The sequence below is a fragment of the Lepisosteus platostomus genome, chromosome 24 (genome assembly GCF_059453375.1).
Source record: "Lepisosteus platostomus isolate fLepPlt1 chromosome 24, fLepPlt1.hap1, whole genome shotgun sequence".
In the NCBI taxonomy this organism is placed as follows: domain Eukaryota; kingdom Metazoa; phylum Chordata; class Actinopteri; order Semionotiformes; family Lepisosteidae; genus Lepisosteus; species Lepisosteus platostomus.
The window spans coordinates 8,868,826-8,885,417 of NC_142634.1; the positions used below are offsets into that span (position 1 = coordinate 8,868,826).

The window sequence follows — 16,592 nt, forward strand, 5'->3', positions numbered from 1 at the left end:
CATTAATTTAAATTTGTGGGTTAGTTTAATATTATGGAAGTCAGCGAACCTCAAGTTTAAGTCACATATTTCACAAATTAGTTCTCAAGGCAGAGGCTGAACTACATTTCCCAGTCTGCCCCAGAGTTTCCCCGATTGGTTGGCTTCTGTAATTGGTTGATTTTGTAAAACGTTTCGGCGTTGTTGAATGTACTACCTGTGATTGAGGAATAATCGGGGAATTTTGGGCATGTGAGTAGCTGATTTTGTTGAACTCAGATATGACCTAACTCGTATGAATCGTGCAAAATGAAAACAGCATGCTTCTGTATTTTCTTTAAGTTTACGCTACTGTATTAGTTTTATTGACCGGGAGTCATGGGCGCAGTTTTTTTTTTTACTTTTTCTTTTAATGTGTACGTCATCTGAGCTCATTGCATAGATTTAGCTACAGTTTCTGATTTCTTTAGTCGTGTTAAGAAATGTGTCTCATATCTTAGACGTGTTTCCTTAATTATTTCGGCCTATGTTACCATGTGGCACCGGGAAGAAGGCGGCTCTCTTGTTATTGTTATTGCGGACGGGTGCAAGTTTGCTTCCTTGTAATGCAGAGACTACAGACTATGGGATGCCAGGCACTTTGCCAGAAATATTTTTTTTAAAATAATGACCCCCACCAAAACGAATGACAACTTTTAATGAAAACACTTTATTTTGTTTTTACCTCGGGCAAATCAAGATTTTGTGGATGAAAGGACTATATAGATGTACACAACATTTTGTTACAAGCCACTCTTGATCTTTGCATTACCGTGCGCGGCCACAACCACTCTTTTGCTGCGGAGAATTTGCAGATATGTGCTAAATGGGTGCGGGACATCAGAGAGCGGCCGCCAGAGACCGGGAAACTGTGCAGAACTGCACCGATTTGTAGGAATCTGCACTAGCATTGTGCCGAATGCTTTGAAGAAGGCACCTCGGATATAGCGTTTTATGTTTTTTAATACAGTGATTTTTTTATGTTTAGTGTTTAAGTGCAGCGTTAATTTGAATTGGAAGTTACATTCATGACAAGATAATTTATTAAAAGGTCAAAAACAATCCCTGTCTCTCAGGGATTTTATCATAAACGTGCGAAAGTACCCTGTCCAAGGTAGGTGATTTTCTTACCATTTTAAATTCAACCATTATTGATGTGCTTGATTATCCAACCCCATTTGCTCATGTTCAGGAAAGCATATGCAGTTTTGCCCGTGGTTGTCAAAGTGTTTGGCCTGACCTGGGTACACGTGTTGTGTTTGCATCTATAAACATAAAAACAACATACCAGTTCTTCTGAGCCAGGAAGCAGAATCATGATTTTGTTTCCACATGAGAAGTAGCATCAGAGGTTAACAACAGGAAGCAGCTTTGTGCTGAAGGAAAAACAAGGGTGTGCAGAGGAAAGCTAGACCACTAACTACTGTTCTGGTGCCTCTGTTGTGCTTGATGCTTTCAGTAAAGGTAACCAGGGAGCTTAACCATGTCTGAGGAGCCTGGCCCCAGTGACACCCAGCCTCAGTCCCAGTCTCAATCCCAGTCCCAGTCTCAATCCCAGTCCCAGTCCCAGAGCAGCTCCAGTTCTTCGTCGGCGCCTCAGTCTTCCAGCCAGTCGTCCTCCTCTTCGGGCTCAGGCACGCTGAGCTCCGTCGACACCATCCCTGTGCGGGACCTCTCGTCCATTCCTGAGGAGGCCGAGGACCCTGAGGAGCCCCCCCCACAGCCCTGGGGCCGCCTGCTGCCCATGGAGAAGGGCTTCGCAATGCACAGTGAGGGCTCGCTCTCTCCTGCCTGTCTGGACTGGGTCCCAAAGGACAGTTCTGTGCCATTTAGCCATCGCTGGCTTTCGGAAGCTTGTAGAAAGAAGTTATATCTCCTGATTATGAATCTGAAAGTGGGCCACTTTACCTAAATAGTTCATTTCTTCAGTGTTCTCGAACATTTTATTAAGTGGTGTGTTCAGGAGAAAGTTTGTACCATACAGTGACTTTGTGTACAGTACTTATTGTGAGCAAGCTAGAAGAGGATATCGTAAAATGGCCACTTTGAAGTATAAAGAAAGATTTACTAATTATTTATTTGTGTTGTGTGTTGTGATCTTAAGCAGTTGCGAACATTAATTGTTTAATGTTAAACGTGGCAAACCTGGCCTTTTTCTTTCAGACTGCATAAAGGATGAATACTGGTTTGGGAGAGACAGACGATGTGACTACAGTTTTAATAATGCCTTAATCAGAAAGTCAGAAAAGTACGCAAGTTACAGTAAGAAGCACTTCAGGATATTCAGGGTAGGAGGTACTTCTGTTATCGTCCTTGGTCAACTGTTCCGGTATCCACTAGGAACAATTCCTTTTGAAGATTTAATACTTTTTTTATCCCAACATGTCTCTTTATGAGAAAATTATGAAATAATTCATGAAATAGTTGTCTGATGCTGTGATTAATTGGGTCACAGTTTTGTAGGAAACTGACACATTTTTAACACCTCCTTCCCCTCCCTTACCCACTCCAACTTTTCTCTGTGCAGGAAAGCGGAATTCCGTATATTGAAGACCACAGTGGGAATGGGACCTATCTTGATGGACAGTATATGGGACAGGGCAAAAAGTTACCACTGGCAAATAATGCTGAACTGGCGCTTTCTGTCCCCCAGAACAAAGGTAGAATTATTCTGTGTAATTTTTGTTACTAAGTTTGTTTGATTTTTGGTGGGGTGTTTGAAAAGGAGTTTTTAAGACATCTACACATCAATGTGTGAACTAACTTGCATTAAATTGTACTGCCCATGTAGCTCAGGATTCCTTCTCCTGACGTATTTAACCCGTTCTAGAGACTGTTGCTTTATAATCTTTGTCATTTCTAAAGTTCTCATATCCATGCATAGCTTTTTGTAGGAATCCCAAACGTATCCTGTAATGTTTAATTAAATATATTTTGTATAAGGGAAGCTGGTGATATGTTACATTAGTCTTACTCTTTTTCTTACTTCCCAGTACCTAAAATGAAATATTTTACTTTTTTCTCTATAGTTTTTGTGTTTATTGACCTCACCGTTGATGAACAGTCAAACCTCCCAAAGGAATTCAAGGACAAATACTTGATATCAAGAAAAATTGGATCGTAAGTGGAGCAGTCGTTTAGTGTGTTGCCTCGCTAAAGGGGGTGTTGGCAGGGAGATGGGATTTTGTTTTTCTAACAGAATCAGGCCTTATCTTCCAGAGGAGTTTGTGGAGAAGTTAAGCTGGCATTTGAACGGTCTACATGCAAGAAGGTGGCAGTGAAGACTATAAATAAGAAGGATTTTTCATCCACTGACGTGAGTGTGGGATTTCAAAAGGAGTGGTCTGTCTTTTTTTATTCTTTTAGAATTTGTTGGCTCCTTCTTAATTGGAGGTTAACTCAAAGGCTAAAGTAATGTTTTGTTTTTTAGAGGACAAACCCTTCAGCCGAAAGAGAAATTGAGATTTTGAAGAAAGTAGACCATGTACGTGAGTAACCTGCCGTTCGACCCAGTTGTCAGTGGGTGTTGCTAGATGTCTTTAGGTTTTTGGTAGTAAAATATCTGCAAGGTGTTGCTTTGTGTAATTATACCCTCTTACTACTTTTTTGCGTAGTATGGACAAAGCAATTTACTTTTACAAATAAAGTTACTTTATTTAGCAAACATTCACATGACTGAGAAAGGGCATATTCTTTCTGAACATCATTTTATGCTAATTGTTTCAAATGTGTGGAGACACAAAAACACAGCATCTCTGAGTTACAAAACCTATATACCCACATTGTTTTAATACACTAGTAATTATGGAAATGTGAATATAATTCGTTCTGGCTGTTTCATAGCTTTAGAAAGGAGAATTCTCTAGAAAGAATTCCACTTTGCATATATTAAGTCAAAGTTAACACCCAGGGATAGGTGTTAATGTACTGTACATGTACTGCTATGCAAATATCAGGGCTTGTGAACTGTTCTGCTGTTTTCACATTCCCTTCATGCAAAACTCTAATTCTTTCGTGATCATCAGCTTCAATTGCTTTAAATTACACCGATTCAAGCCATTTATTTTTATTAACAGTTATTTCTGGTGGCTAACAGCTAACAGTTATTTCCAATAGATCTCTGTTTTGTAGCTTGGATCTTTTAGCTTTGTGGAAGTGTAAAGAGAAACATATAATTTTGAAGATGAATATTACGCCAATGAGTCCATTAGATTTAAACTGGTAAATGTGGTGGATTTATTAGCTGTCTGTTATTACCACTTAATGTTTGCTACTAGCTTACAGTTTACCTTGAGTTGTTGTGCTCACGTTTCTGAAGGTTTTGATCAGTGTGAATCAAATATCAGCCTGGTTTTAGTGTTTGTCAGTACTTTGTGGTTGATGGGTCCTTTTGTTGCTTTGCCGCAAAGCTCTGAATCACCAGCCCAAAAGAACTCAGGAACTGGGCCACATTTAATATTTTTAAATGTAGCCTGAACCCTTTTCTTATAAAGACTTTTTCGAAGGTCAATTTCTGCTTGATTTCCTTTCTGATTGGTATCTAGTAAAACTGCTTTATCCTGGGCTAGTTTTTCAGTTTATTCATGATGTTGCTGTACCGTGCCAGTGTCATGAGTCTGATTTATACTTAATTAAGTACCCTGCTTATTAAATATTGTATATATCATTGACTTCAATGTCAGCATCTAATACAGTGGTGAAAGAATGGCTTTTCCCAAAATCTGCCATTATTTTATTTTTATATTTATATTTATTTTACATATATATATAATGTAACCGTATCTCTTGAAATCCTTTTTTCTTTCCTAGCCTTGTTTGATAAAGACTGTTGACTTCTTCCAGACTGAAGAGACGTATTACATTGTCTTAGAACTGTAAGTATGTTGCCAGAAACAAAGTGCACTGCATTTTTATTTTTTTGTAATGTTTTCAGGCCTAAACGTAAATTCTGTACCTATTGCTTAATGTATAAAAACACATAGAACATAGAAAGTACAGGCATTTTTATTGTATTTAGAATAATTGCATTGTCATCAAAGCAACAACTCCAAGAACAAAAAAAAATTGGTCAACATTGAGTCATGCGTGACTGAAATTGAATGGTTGCTCTTTTGGCTAAAGTTGTTCTAAAAGTGAATCCGACTGCAACAATATTGTCCGTTACCTGCTGAGTTTCCCTAGTGGCCAAATGATCATAGCTCTCACAGATGGCATGATGACTCATGCAGCCTGAAATTCTGGTTCTAGCTTCAATAGGATAAGGATATTATCACCTGTCTTATTAAATAAGTTATATAGAGAACTAATTTAGTCTCTTTTTTACAGTGATAGGTTTTGGAGGCTGGCTTTTAAATATAATGTAGCATCACATGCTGTGCAATTTCTTCATTTGTCATTGAGAGACACTTTATTAACGTCCTGCTTGGGAAGTCTATAACTGTCAGTTCCTTGCCCATTCACAAAATCTTAGCCTTGTAATTGATGGGGTTACTGTTTTCTTGTGACTGGATTTAATGGCATGCAAGGTTTCTTTTGGTCAACTGATTAACATAGTTTGGGGAATAAAACTTTCTTTAAAGTAACTTTAATGTCAAGAATACTAGCAGCATGGAGCAGTGGTCAGGGTTCTGGACTTGTAACTGGAAGGTTGTGGTTTCAAATCCCAGGTGATTTGAACCCACAAATTCAACCCACAGCAGCACTGCTGTTGTAGCCTTAAGCAAGATACTTTACTAGAATTACTGCAGTAAAATACCCATATTTGTATTTGTGTATGGGTGCAAATGTGAGTTGCTTTGGTTAAAGGCTTTAGCAAAATAACTTAGGAAAGTGAATATGATGCTGGTTTTCTGTGTGCCGCATTCCAGATAACTGAGGAAATCTGACTGAAATCCTGAAATCTTAGAGGATTTTAGTATTACTATATGCTTCATGCTTTGAGGGAACAGTAAACAGGCTGTACAACATAGTTGGGAAGATTTGTATTTGTGAATGCTGGTCACATTTGTCACATTGAGAGCCTGAGTGAACAGACAAGAGCACAGACCTCTTCCATGGAAGTGGATTTTGGACACAAGGTCACACAGAAGATGCTCTGCTTTCTCGTGAAAAACAAAAACCTTCCGTGTTCTTCAGACGTTGACGTTGAATACCAGATGAACTGTCTGAGATTTTCATTGAGACATTACCACGCCCTGCACAAATTGGATTTAATTATGAGATGAGAATAAGCATTGCTTAATAAATGTATGGAATTTGAAATATGCTAATTTCCCTGTTTATTTGTTTTAAAAAATGCCACATTCTTAACTAAATAATACTATGATACAAGCATGAGTCATGCAGTGCATTCTGATCTTTTAACATTGCAGTGAAAGAATATTGCTCATATTGGTGTGTGTGTGGTGCTTATTTTCCATCACAACTGTAATCTGAACTGTTTGAAACTGATGAGTCATTTTGTAAATTTACAGTTTAGTTGAATTTAGAGGCAGACTTATTCCTGTATCTGCAAGGGATATGTTAATAACTAGTATGGTTTATTTAAACATGGGGTAACTAGATTATGTAACTCTTTGTTACACCCTCTTGATAGGAGCAGAAATGGATTGTTATATATCAATTTTAAAAGGAAAACTTTCATTTTTACAATACTTTGGTTGTATTTTAACATTTTAGTATTTGCAAAGTAGTAGGAGAGCTTCCTCCTCTGGTAAAGAGTAGTCATAAATAAAGCATTATTCACTTTCAGTTTTGCTGATGTCTCTAAATAAAGCTTTGATGATTAATTGCAGTGCTAGAAAATTAATCTGTCATTGACAGAAAAAGTGTGTTTCAGACAGTTTTATGCATATGAGTAAAAAAAGTAGCACAGCATGTGCTGCAGTAGATAGAAACAAATTAGCTGTGTTCGTTATGCATTTTAAGATCTAAGCATATGGCTTTCATAAGAGATGGGAGAAAAAACATCCATCTCGTGTAGTTAAATAGTTTTCAGCAGGACCTGCAGTTATTATAAATCAATATATCAAGAAAGATCAACATAATAACTTTCCAAGAATCATCCTTTTCTAATTAATCAAATAATAACCACATTGTAACCAGAGATAAACTTTCACTGTTATTAAATATAATCCCTTTAGCTTAAAGTGTATCTCTGTAGAACCCAGCAGTGCTCATTTCAGCCAGAATTTCATGCTTGTGAAGATCAAAAACACAATATAAACAGGACAAATTATCTAGTTTTCTGTAAATATTTTAGTTAAAGGCCTTTAGGTATTGCAGGGGAAAACTAACTGTTGAAACAAAATTTGAAGCTACATCCCACCTAAGTATGTTTAAATGTTTCTCTCAGGATGGAAGGTGGGGAGCTATTTGACAGAGTCCGTAGCAGGTCAGGGCTAAAAGAATCAACTGCAAAGCTGTATTTCTATCAGATGCTTCTAGCAGTAGAGGTGAGTTGCTTTTAGCTGTAACTTAAAAAATGCTTACATAGTATATCATTATAATGTATTCAGACAAAAAAATGTGACTGCAAAAATTAGAATGCATGACTTGTGTATATACTAGTATGTTGCGGTTTGTGATGTATATCCTCTCTGTTGACACTAAAGTTTTCATCTTTATTGCGAAAAGACACCATGTTAGTGGGTCTTCCCATCAGTTCCATAAACTATTGTTGTAAGCTTGTCAATTCAACGCTCTGATAATATTCAACTTTACAGTTTGATCTTTGATTATGAATTGACGTCTGAATACAGTATATTGTAAAGATATTAGTTTTTCCATCTGTCATCTTTAGATGAAAAACTAATTACAGTAATTCGTTTTTTTTCCAAGTATTAATTATTTTATTTTCTCACATTGAGGAGTCCATTTTCTCGATAAGAGTAGGGAGTTATCCTGGTGTCCAGGCCACTATTTCCCCCCTTGGCCTATACTGTGGCCTCCATATTGTCCCCATGTATGATTGGCTAGCACTTGCCCTGCGATGGACTGGTGCCCTATCCAGGGTGTACCCTGCCTTGCGCTCGTTGCTTGCCAGGTAGGCTCCAGCTTCCTGCAGCACTGTATGGTATAAAACAGTTTGGCAAATGACATGATATTGAGTATCTAAAAGAGCACTTAAGTCACAATATGATCGGAATTCAACAGAAGAATCCTGATTAGGTCTCACACAAGGGTTTACATTACTCCTGTCTTGGAGTGCTTGCACTGGCTTCCTGTCTGGTTTCAAGTTGATTTTAAGTTTAAATTCAAGTTTGATGTACTTTCCCCTATGTAAGCTACACTCAACTGATTCTGGTTTACACTAGATGTGTTCCCACTTCTGGACTGTGTGACAGAACCTTGTGTTGCTCTGTCACAAGACTCTGGAAAACCAGCCCAAAGGAAACCAGGGACTCAGCCATACTGTGTACTTTTAAGTCCATCTTCAAAACCTACTTTTTTTAGAGGCTTTTTTGTTATTGTCTAGTCTTCATCTACTTTTTGGTGTTTTCTTCTGCTGTTTTACAGACAGTGCTTTTCACATATTGTAAATATTGCTTTTTAAGGAGCTACATAAAATAGTGGAGCATCGTTCTTTTCTTTATAATGAGGTTCAGCCCTATATTCTCAATGTTTAACAATAACAATATACATGCTAGTTTTTCTCATGTGGGAGAAATGAGCACCAGAATTTAATTCCATTTTGTTCTGTTTTATTTTCTTAAATTAGATTAAATTGTAGTGATCTAAAAATTCCTTTTACTTAACAGAAACCTTCCTCTTTTTCTACTCCAGGAAATGTAACATGGAAATGGCCTGTCACTTAATTTAACAAATAAACCAATCCAATGTTTTCTCTCATTATTTGCAGTACCTCCATAACAATGGCATAATCCATAGAGATCTCAAACCAGAAAATGTGCTGCTTTCATCCAATTCTGACGTGTGTCTCATAAAGGTTGGTATAATATTTTTTCCATCTCGTAGTCCGCAAAAAGGCACTTTAATTTTTCAGTTATGCTGATAATCACATGTAAGATCCCATCTGCTTTGCATGTATTTTTTTTTACTTTTGTTCATTGCAGTTTTATTTGTCTAATCTTTCCCTGTGTTATGATCATCTCTGGGACAAAGTCTGTGCAATTTTTGCAAAAACAGAACAAGGTCTACTTCTCAGCGTCTTCGTTTAATGTAAGCACTAATCGGTACGTATGACACTCTGTATGTTAGCCCCTGTCTTCTGTCATTAGATCACAGATTTCAACCAGTCGAAAATTTTAGAGGAGGCGTCCCTGATGAAGACCTTGTGTGGCACACCTACCTACCTTGCCCCTGAAGTTTTCACCCATGCAGAGACAGTGGGCTACAGCAGGGCAGTGGACTGCTGGAGTCTGGGAGTCCTGTTGTTTGTTTGGTAAGTTAGGTTACCACTTTCCAATGACTTACTTTAGACAAAAGAGTCATTGGTATTGGGATGGTTTACTCCTAGAGAACTGGGCAAAGGAACCTCGGAGTGCTCTGCATAGTGTGAAAAATGTTTTATCTGTTGTCTGTACAGCTTGAGTGGGTACCCACCATTCCATACTCATCAGGGAATCAACTTAAGTATCAAGGAACAAATCACCCAGGGGTTATACAGTTTCCTCCCATCTATCTGGAATAAGATTTCAGAACAAGGTAAGGTCTGAACTACTGCTTATACTGTGCAGTTGATGTATTGTTTTAGACCCTTTACTAACCTGAGATTTAAAAAGGTTTTTTTTTAGACATTCTGGGAAATTATTTTTTTTCCATTGCAAGGGGTCCTGCTTTTATTTCCTCGATTCAATGATTTATGACTGCTTATTCACTTAGTTTGCTTAAGGCATAAATTATTTCTTATTTTCAACATTTCAGCTAAGGATCTTGTGAAGAAGCTACTTGTTGTAGACCCAGAGAAAAGACTCTCAGTCCAACAAGCACTGCAACATCCTTGGCTCCAGGTCAGTTCCTCAATTATCCAGTATTATATTATATAATTAATTGCACTGAATGAAGGTATCAGTCAAATTAGCTAATAATGTCCATGATCCTGTTATGAAACACTGCATATTGTAACTAAAACTCCCATGGTGTAAATTTTAAACTTCCAGTTACTGTTACTAGCTCAAGAAATGCAGATGGCATAGTCACATCACTTTGTAATTCAACACAACATAGATGAGTCTGTAGGTTTCAAGGTTTAAGACGTGGATTTTAAAAGGAGCAAGTTGCAATACTTTTGTAGAGTACTGTAGAGTAACTGGAGTTAAAAAAAACAAAGCATTACATTAAATTCTATAGCAGAAGTGGCACAGGGTATAAGAAAAATGTTCTCCAGACAACCTCCTCCTCCTCCATCAACACCTGTAATCTGGTGAGAAACGTGTGATGTTTCATAGTCTGTATTTTATTTCTAGATGGAAATGTCATCTACATGAACTGGGTAAGGTGGAGTACTTCTGCTTCACTTAAGTGATAGAGGAAAATTAAAACTGTCCAAGGAACACTCATCATTGATTATTGTGGAGAGAGTAAGAACTTGCAGTATAACCTGCTGATAGCTTCATTCCCTTGTGTTCAAATTATATTACTTTCTTTTCAGGATGAAGATATGAGGGCAACGGCAAAGAAATTAATGTATCCAGAAAGTGTAACTGGCGAGGATCAGGTACTGTTTTTCATGATACCTTAAGACATTCAGCATATAATAGTTTCTGTTATTCCATTTTTAATTAAATGTCCAAGGCTTTAATATCATTTTATTATATACAACAAAAATACTAGTCATTAGCCACAGTCCCGATTAAATAAATCCTGTATTAGTGATAACTGGGGTTCTTGAGACCTGTGGAAGATGTATAACGTTAACTATTAAGTTAGCTTTGCCAGGTCAGCTCAGGTGACGAAAACAAAAATATCTTCCTGTCTGGTTCCTGTTTAGTGATAACTAATATGTATATAATTATTTTAGCCATCTTCCAGTAGAAAGCGACCACTGCAGGAAAATGTGGATGAACAACCGAGCAAAAGAATGTCAAGTGGACCATCCACTTAAAACCAGACGGCGTGAGTTATTTTACACAGTGCACATTTTAAAGACTTTCACAGACGGCTGGTTCGCAATCCTTTCTATTGTTATTTAAAAGTTGCTCTGCACCGTTGTGTGGAAACACATTTTAGACTGTGATCGTACTGTCTGAAGAACAATCTTGTGTTCAATAAACTTTGAACACTTTCAGGGAAAGAAAAACACCCGTTTTCTTCAGAAACTTTGTGTGGTATTAACTTTACAGAAGCATGACGATTTCAAATGGTCCAAGTTCTTTGGATGCTTTCCTCCTTATTAAAACTGAATCAGGTTTTCAGACTTTTTTACTTGATTTAAATTTTCTTTAAAGAATGACAGGCTTAATTTGATTTTTTAATGTTGTCTCTTTTTTGTGACAGCAGTGTATTTAGGACGTTCATATAAATGTCTTTGTAAAGAATGACGCCAAGACACCAACACGTTTAATTTGATAAATTATTAGCTTTGTAAAAAAAACTCTTTATTTTTTAAGAAAACATTTTTATAGCTTTTTTATGCAGGACATGTGACATAGGTGTATCTGATTATCCTGTACTGTTTTATTTTTGTTTTCCCTGTTTTACTTGGTTTTTGTTAAAGTGACAGCTTTCTAATAAAAAGCAACTGTAAAAAGCTTTTATAGTAGTCTCAAATGAGAGTTCTTTTAATTTTCTAATGAATTATATTTTCACCCACTTTGGATTAGTACTTCATTGCAGTTCTTTTCATTACCAGTACATCCATTGTTAGCCTATAAAAGAAAAAATCTGCTAAAGGTAATACTGCATAAAATCTCAAGAGAAGCCCTGCCAATTACTCTATGTTTGTAACTTAATTATACAAGATTGTAGAATTGTGATTATCGTGCATAAGCAATCACATTACTGCCGCCCTGGAGTCATTGCACTGTCTTCCTGTCAGGTTTTAAGAATTCTATATCATTTGCACGGTTCAGTGCCCCAGTATGTTTCCTTCATTATGTCTGTGATCACCTCCGGTTTAAACTTTTATACACACTTTTGCTGTAGTTTCCTTTCATTGTATTTCATGCAATGTGCTTTTTAGGGCTTGTAAAGTCATTTGCAATTTTAAAGGTGCAACTGTACTTTTCACACTCGAGCACAAAGAGTTGAGTTTATTTGGAAAAATATTCTCATCCATCATAAGAAAGACACTTGTTCCTGGTAAGGGGTCATGGCAACCTGGAGCCTATTTCAGAATCACAAGGTGGAAGGCAGTACAACATCATGGACACAAAACTAGTCCATCACAGGGCACACATACAACACATACTGTAGGTAATAGCCAGCATGTGTTTGGGAGGAGGAAATGGAGCACTCAGAGTAAACCTATGTGAACAATGGGAGAGCATGCAGACTTCAAATGGAAGATGCCCTAGACTGGACTTAATCTCAGAACCAAAGAGCTGTGAGTTAGCTGAGCTATCTGCCACACCCCACTGTATTAAACAAATTATTATGGGGCTTCATATGTGCATTTCACAAAACATTTTCACAGTGGGATCCAGTAGTCATTCGAAAGCAATGACATTTCTTCATCCTTTACATAAAGAATGGACCTTTTTATAATCTAGATCTAGATTTGTCCTGGAGGCGATACAGTATTTCATGAACCTCATCAAAAGTGTTTTTCAGCGCCGCCTGTACTCTGCTCCTCCAGGACAGCAGTTTGGGACGATCTTTCAGTACATCACGGCCTGCACCTAGAGGCTGCAGAAAACAAATTACGTCAGACCCGAACATGGTGTGTTTGTAGGAAGACAAACTTCAACACTTTAAGTTGAACATTAACCCATCAAACCTGCATAAGTTCACAGATGGACAATAAGTCTGCCACGGAGATGTCATCCCCGCACAGGAAGGGCTGTCTTTTCAAAAACATAGACTCCAGTTTGTCCAGTGTCTCATCCAGCTCTGTCAGAGCTCTTTCCAGCTTTGATGAGTCAGGAGCTTGCCCTGTCATTCGAGGTAGTAACACCTGGAATCAGATATTGCAAATTCTTTAGTACTATAATGGCATCCGATCCAGCGTATACCCTGCCTTGCACCCATTGCTTGCTGGGATAGGCTCCGACTCCCCCACAACCCTGTATTAGATGAAGCGGTTAGAAAATGGATATATGTATGAATGGATAGTACAGTATATTGGAGTACATAACAGTTGAGAGGCTACTTGTGAGTCCACTTGTGAATACCCCTACAGCAGTCATTCATCTCCCTGTCAGCTTTGAGAAAAAGATGTATGGTAGTAAATAGCACATTGGAGGGTTGTATATTAATACATATTTGTATTGACACCTGAAAAAGGCTCCACGGCCGAAACGTTGTGTTCTCTTTCTTCTTTTTTTCAGCATGGAATAAACCTATTACTTATTAATACATATGTTTTGGTAAGTGCCATTACAAATGAATTTGATGAAAGGCAATAAATTAAATAAAACAGGGAAATCAGAGGCAACCAATACACCGCCTTCTCAAATTCAAAGTGCCTCATGAAGTATTTAAGCAATGTTCTGAAATACCACACAAATGTCAGTCAACACCTACTGTAAAAATGTCTATGAATAGACGACTGCAAGTATTTTTAATCACTCATCATATCTCAAAATTACAGGTACCTGCGTCCTTTACCTGCTCTGAGGGTGGCGAATTGTCCGAGCTATTTAAAATCCAATCAGACAGACGTTTAGTGTTTTGAAGGGTCTCCCCTCAGTGAGACCTTCACAGTTTCAAATAAAGAGCAGACATTTCCTACCTCCAGCATGAAAACCTTGGCCGCTCGTGGTCTTGTGTTGGTGTGGTGCCAGGCAGTGTATTCGTCCACTCGAGCTCTCCTTTCAGGATCCTGGGGGTACCAGTGTGCAGCTGTTTTATACTGGGTCGCCAAATACTTTAGGATAGCATCACTGCAATACAAATAATAACTGCCGTTATACCCCTGTAGTTATTAATTTTCCTACTGGGTTTAAATGTTGCAGGTCAAAGTGGATTATTACAGATCACAAACAGAGCTAAGAAGAAATGTATAGTGACAAGGAAGTCTAGAATTTTGTATTGTTAACTTATGCACTCGGGTCCCCAAGCTATAAGGAATGTCACTGTAGGAAGTGCAGTAAAAAAAAAAAGTTACTTTTTCACCGCAATATTAAATAATACAAATACAAAAAAAACAAAATTTAATTGAACACTTGAGTCAATGGGGCTGAAACATTCTTATATGAATGCATCTCACACATCATACTTTAAAAAACTGATTATTTTTATGTAATTAAAAAATATATATTATAAGACAATTGTCTTAAAGTGTATTCAGAATCAGAATATTCAACAGGGGAATATTAAGCTCTTGTCATCTAAGTCCTACTGCCTGCAAATACAGTCATCCAACTATGAAAACATTTATTAAGTTATTTTCCTATCAAAGGAAGTATTCCTACAATAAATTCTAAGAAAAATTACACAAAGAAATCAAGCCATAAAGGGTTAAGTGCTTTTACTTTCACTACCTTACCTTTCAGTCAGAACAAAGCCATGATCTACTATTACTGGCACCTTCTGCATAGGGTTTAGCTTGGTAAACTCGGGAGTTCTGTTATTGCCTGAATTGGAAAGAATGTTTTTAATATCATGTAACATGTTTGTTAGAGCTGTGTTAAAATATATATATATACATTTGAAAGGAAATGACATGCCTGTTTCTTGCTTGTATTCACTATTTTAATACCATGCTAGGAACAATTTGTAACTATCACAAACATTTAACATTTTAAGGTTAAAAACAAGTAAGAATATAATTGTATATATATATAGTAAGACATACTGCATCAAAATGCAGTGCATACTGCATCAAAATGCAAAATATGAGAAAACGTTAAGTTTCTTAATATTTTCCTTGCAGTTACACGGTTCTTCCACAAGATGGGTACAGGTGTCTAGGAATTAGTGTGCACTTTCGTGGCTTTTAAAATACTACACTGTATAATGGAAAGGCATTAAAAAAAACAATAGAAAAGAAACAAAGTCACATGCATTTCCATGAATACATATATACTGTATATTAATTTGCAATAAATCTGTTTGTGGTTAGTTCAGAATGGAAAGCAATTCACGGCCAAGGTTCAAAGTCCAGACCAAATGGATTTCACATTATTTAGCCTATGAATACATAATTATTTATAGTCAGATTAATCGGTTCTGTTTCCTCTGGGCCATTTTATTTAGTAGATCGTGTTTTTCATTATGATCATCATTTGAATTCAATAACTGATTTCAGATCGAAACTACGTTCCGATGTTTACACTGCATATTTCACATCTGATGAAAGTACTAATGAATACTTTGGAAAAGTGGTACAAAGACGAAAACAAATAGCTTGCAGGCAAGTGATTTTTTTATTATCTAAAATTATTTAGAATTTGCAGTGTGTCGTTATATATACACAAACTGCCGATAATTTTAGATTGAAAGCAAACTACACACTCGTCTCACCTTTTCGTATAGCAACAGTTTTCACCGTGTGCGGTATATTATTGTGTTTTAGGAAAATAAGCACAGCCCTGCAAGGCTGTGACAGCAAATCCAGGTACACTTCTAGTGCTTTTCCTGCAGCCATAACTGTATCCTTTGCAGAAGATATAATCGCCCTCAGAGTAAGCGATAGAGGGCACGTTTCACTCAGGTCACGCATGCGTCCTATACTATAGGCTTTAACGGTATCCTATCCGTCCTCGCCACTTCGAGCAGGGCTGTTGACTGTTCTGTCATGCTTAGATTCGGTGCTCAAATGAAGCAGCTTAAATAAACCATAAATTATTAAATAAATTGTTTGCTTAAAAATGAACTGTTTATACAATGCAACTGTGGAACTGTGTGTAAATCCTCAGCAATGCCCGGGTCTATTCTGGTTGTTGTCTCACTGAGTTTGGTATACTTTTTGAATAATAACCACTTGGTCTTCTGAATAACCGCGTCCTGAAAAGTTGCCGTACAGAAATAGTGTCTCATGTGAATGCTGTGATTTGCTGTATGAGATGATTCGTGCACAAAACCAGCTCAAGAAAATCAACAACAGGCCGCAAGGCAGGATACAACTTGGATGGAACGCCAGTCCATCACAGTACTTATTGTATAATGTCATGATAACATATTGTAAACCCATATACCCGTATCATCAGGAAATACTGATATTGTTTTATTTATATATATATATCATAGTGTATTGTTATCTCATGATTTTATGAATACATTCTTTAAGCTCAGTATATAGTTATAAAACAGTTTTTACTTACAGATATTCAGTATTAATTGTAAAGAAGAATCCATAAATCAAAAGAATATTTTGCTGCTGTTTTAAAGCCTATTATGCATTTGTTTTCTACATATCAGTATATACACTGTGCCTTCATGATTTCAATAAATAATTTCACAATACAGAAAATCAAAAGCAAATTGCTATTTTTTCTACATAATGTCTCTGT

The 16,592-nt window shown here is 37.0% G+C and overlaps 2 protein-coding genes across 4 annotated transcripts; one reads left to right on the top strand and one right to left on the bottom strand.

Moving 5' to 3' along the window:
• The first annotated feature begins 118 nt into the window (after positions 1-118).
• On the top strand, positions 119-11,733 carry chek2 (checkpoint kinase 2). Of its 3 annotated transcripts, none has more exons than XM_088618779.1 (15): positions 119-231; positions 1,478-1,787; positions 2,182-2,306; positions 2,546-2,678; positions 3,048-3,138; positions 3,238-3,334; positions 3,449-3,502; positions 4,828-4,892; positions 7,373-7,472; positions 8,879-8,965; positions 9,258-9,421; positions 9,566-9,684; positions 9,904-9,989; positions 10,631-10,696; positions 11,000-11,733. In XM_088618779.1, exons 2-15 carry the CDS (start codon positions 1,502-1,504, stop codon positions 11,081-11,083), a joined length of 1,557 nt encoding a protein of 518 aa, XP_088474905.1. In that variant the 5' UTR covers positions 119-231; positions 1,478-1,501; the 3' UTR covers positions 11,084-11,733. The 3 variants fall into 3 exon arrangements, with proteins under 3 accessions (XP_088474905.1, XP_088474907.1, XP_088474906.1); XM_088618781.1 differs by lacking the exon at positions 119-231 and adding an exon at positions 238-1,132; XM_088618780.1 differs by lacking the exon at positions 119-231 and having other exon boundaries at positions 1,147-1,787.
• On the bottom strand, positions 11,538-15,786 carry gstt2 (glutathione S-transferase theta 2). Its single transcript, XM_088618785.1, has 5 exons — positions 15,604-15,786; positions 14,627-14,714; positions 13,871-14,021; positions 12,917-13,093; positions 11,538-12,825 (listed from the first exon to the last, which is right to left on the bottom strand). The coding sequence occupies exons 1-5, from the start codon at positions 15,725-15,727 to the stop codon at positions 12,679-12,681; spliced, it is 687 nt and encodes a 228-aa protein (XP_088474911.1). The 5' UTR covers positions 15,728-15,786; the 3' UTR covers positions 11,538-12,678.
• Between the last annotated feature and the right edge of the window lie 806 nt (positions 15,787-16,592).

Excerpts from the sequence above, each read along its gene's own strand:
- chek2 (XM_088618779.1), top strand. The coding sequence starts at position 1,502 with ATGTCTGAGGAGCCTGGCCCCAGTGACACCCAGCCTCAGTCCCAGTCT. Across the intron at positions 2,679-3,047 it reads TTCTGTCCCCCAGAACAAAG|TTTTTGTGTTTATTGACCTC; the intron begins GTAGAATTATTC and ends TTTTCTCTATAG. Across the intron at positions 3,335-3,448 it reads AGGATTTTTCATCCACTGAC|AGGACAAACCCTTCAGCCGA; the intron begins GTGAGTGTGGGA and ends TTTGTTTTTTAG.
- gstt2 (XM_088618785.1), bottom strand. The coding sequence starts at position 15,727 with ATGGCTGCAGGAAAAGCACTAGAAGTGTACCTGGATTTGCTGTCACAG. Across the intron at positions 14,022-14,626 it reads GGCTTTGTTCTGACTGAAAG|TGATGCTATCCTAAAGTATT; the intron begins GTAAGGTAGTGA and ends TTTGTATTGCAG. Across the intron at positions 12,826-12,916 it reads CCATCTGTGAACTTATGCAG|CCTCTAGGTGCAGGCCGTGA; the intron begins GTTTGATGGGTT and ends TGTTTTCTGCAG.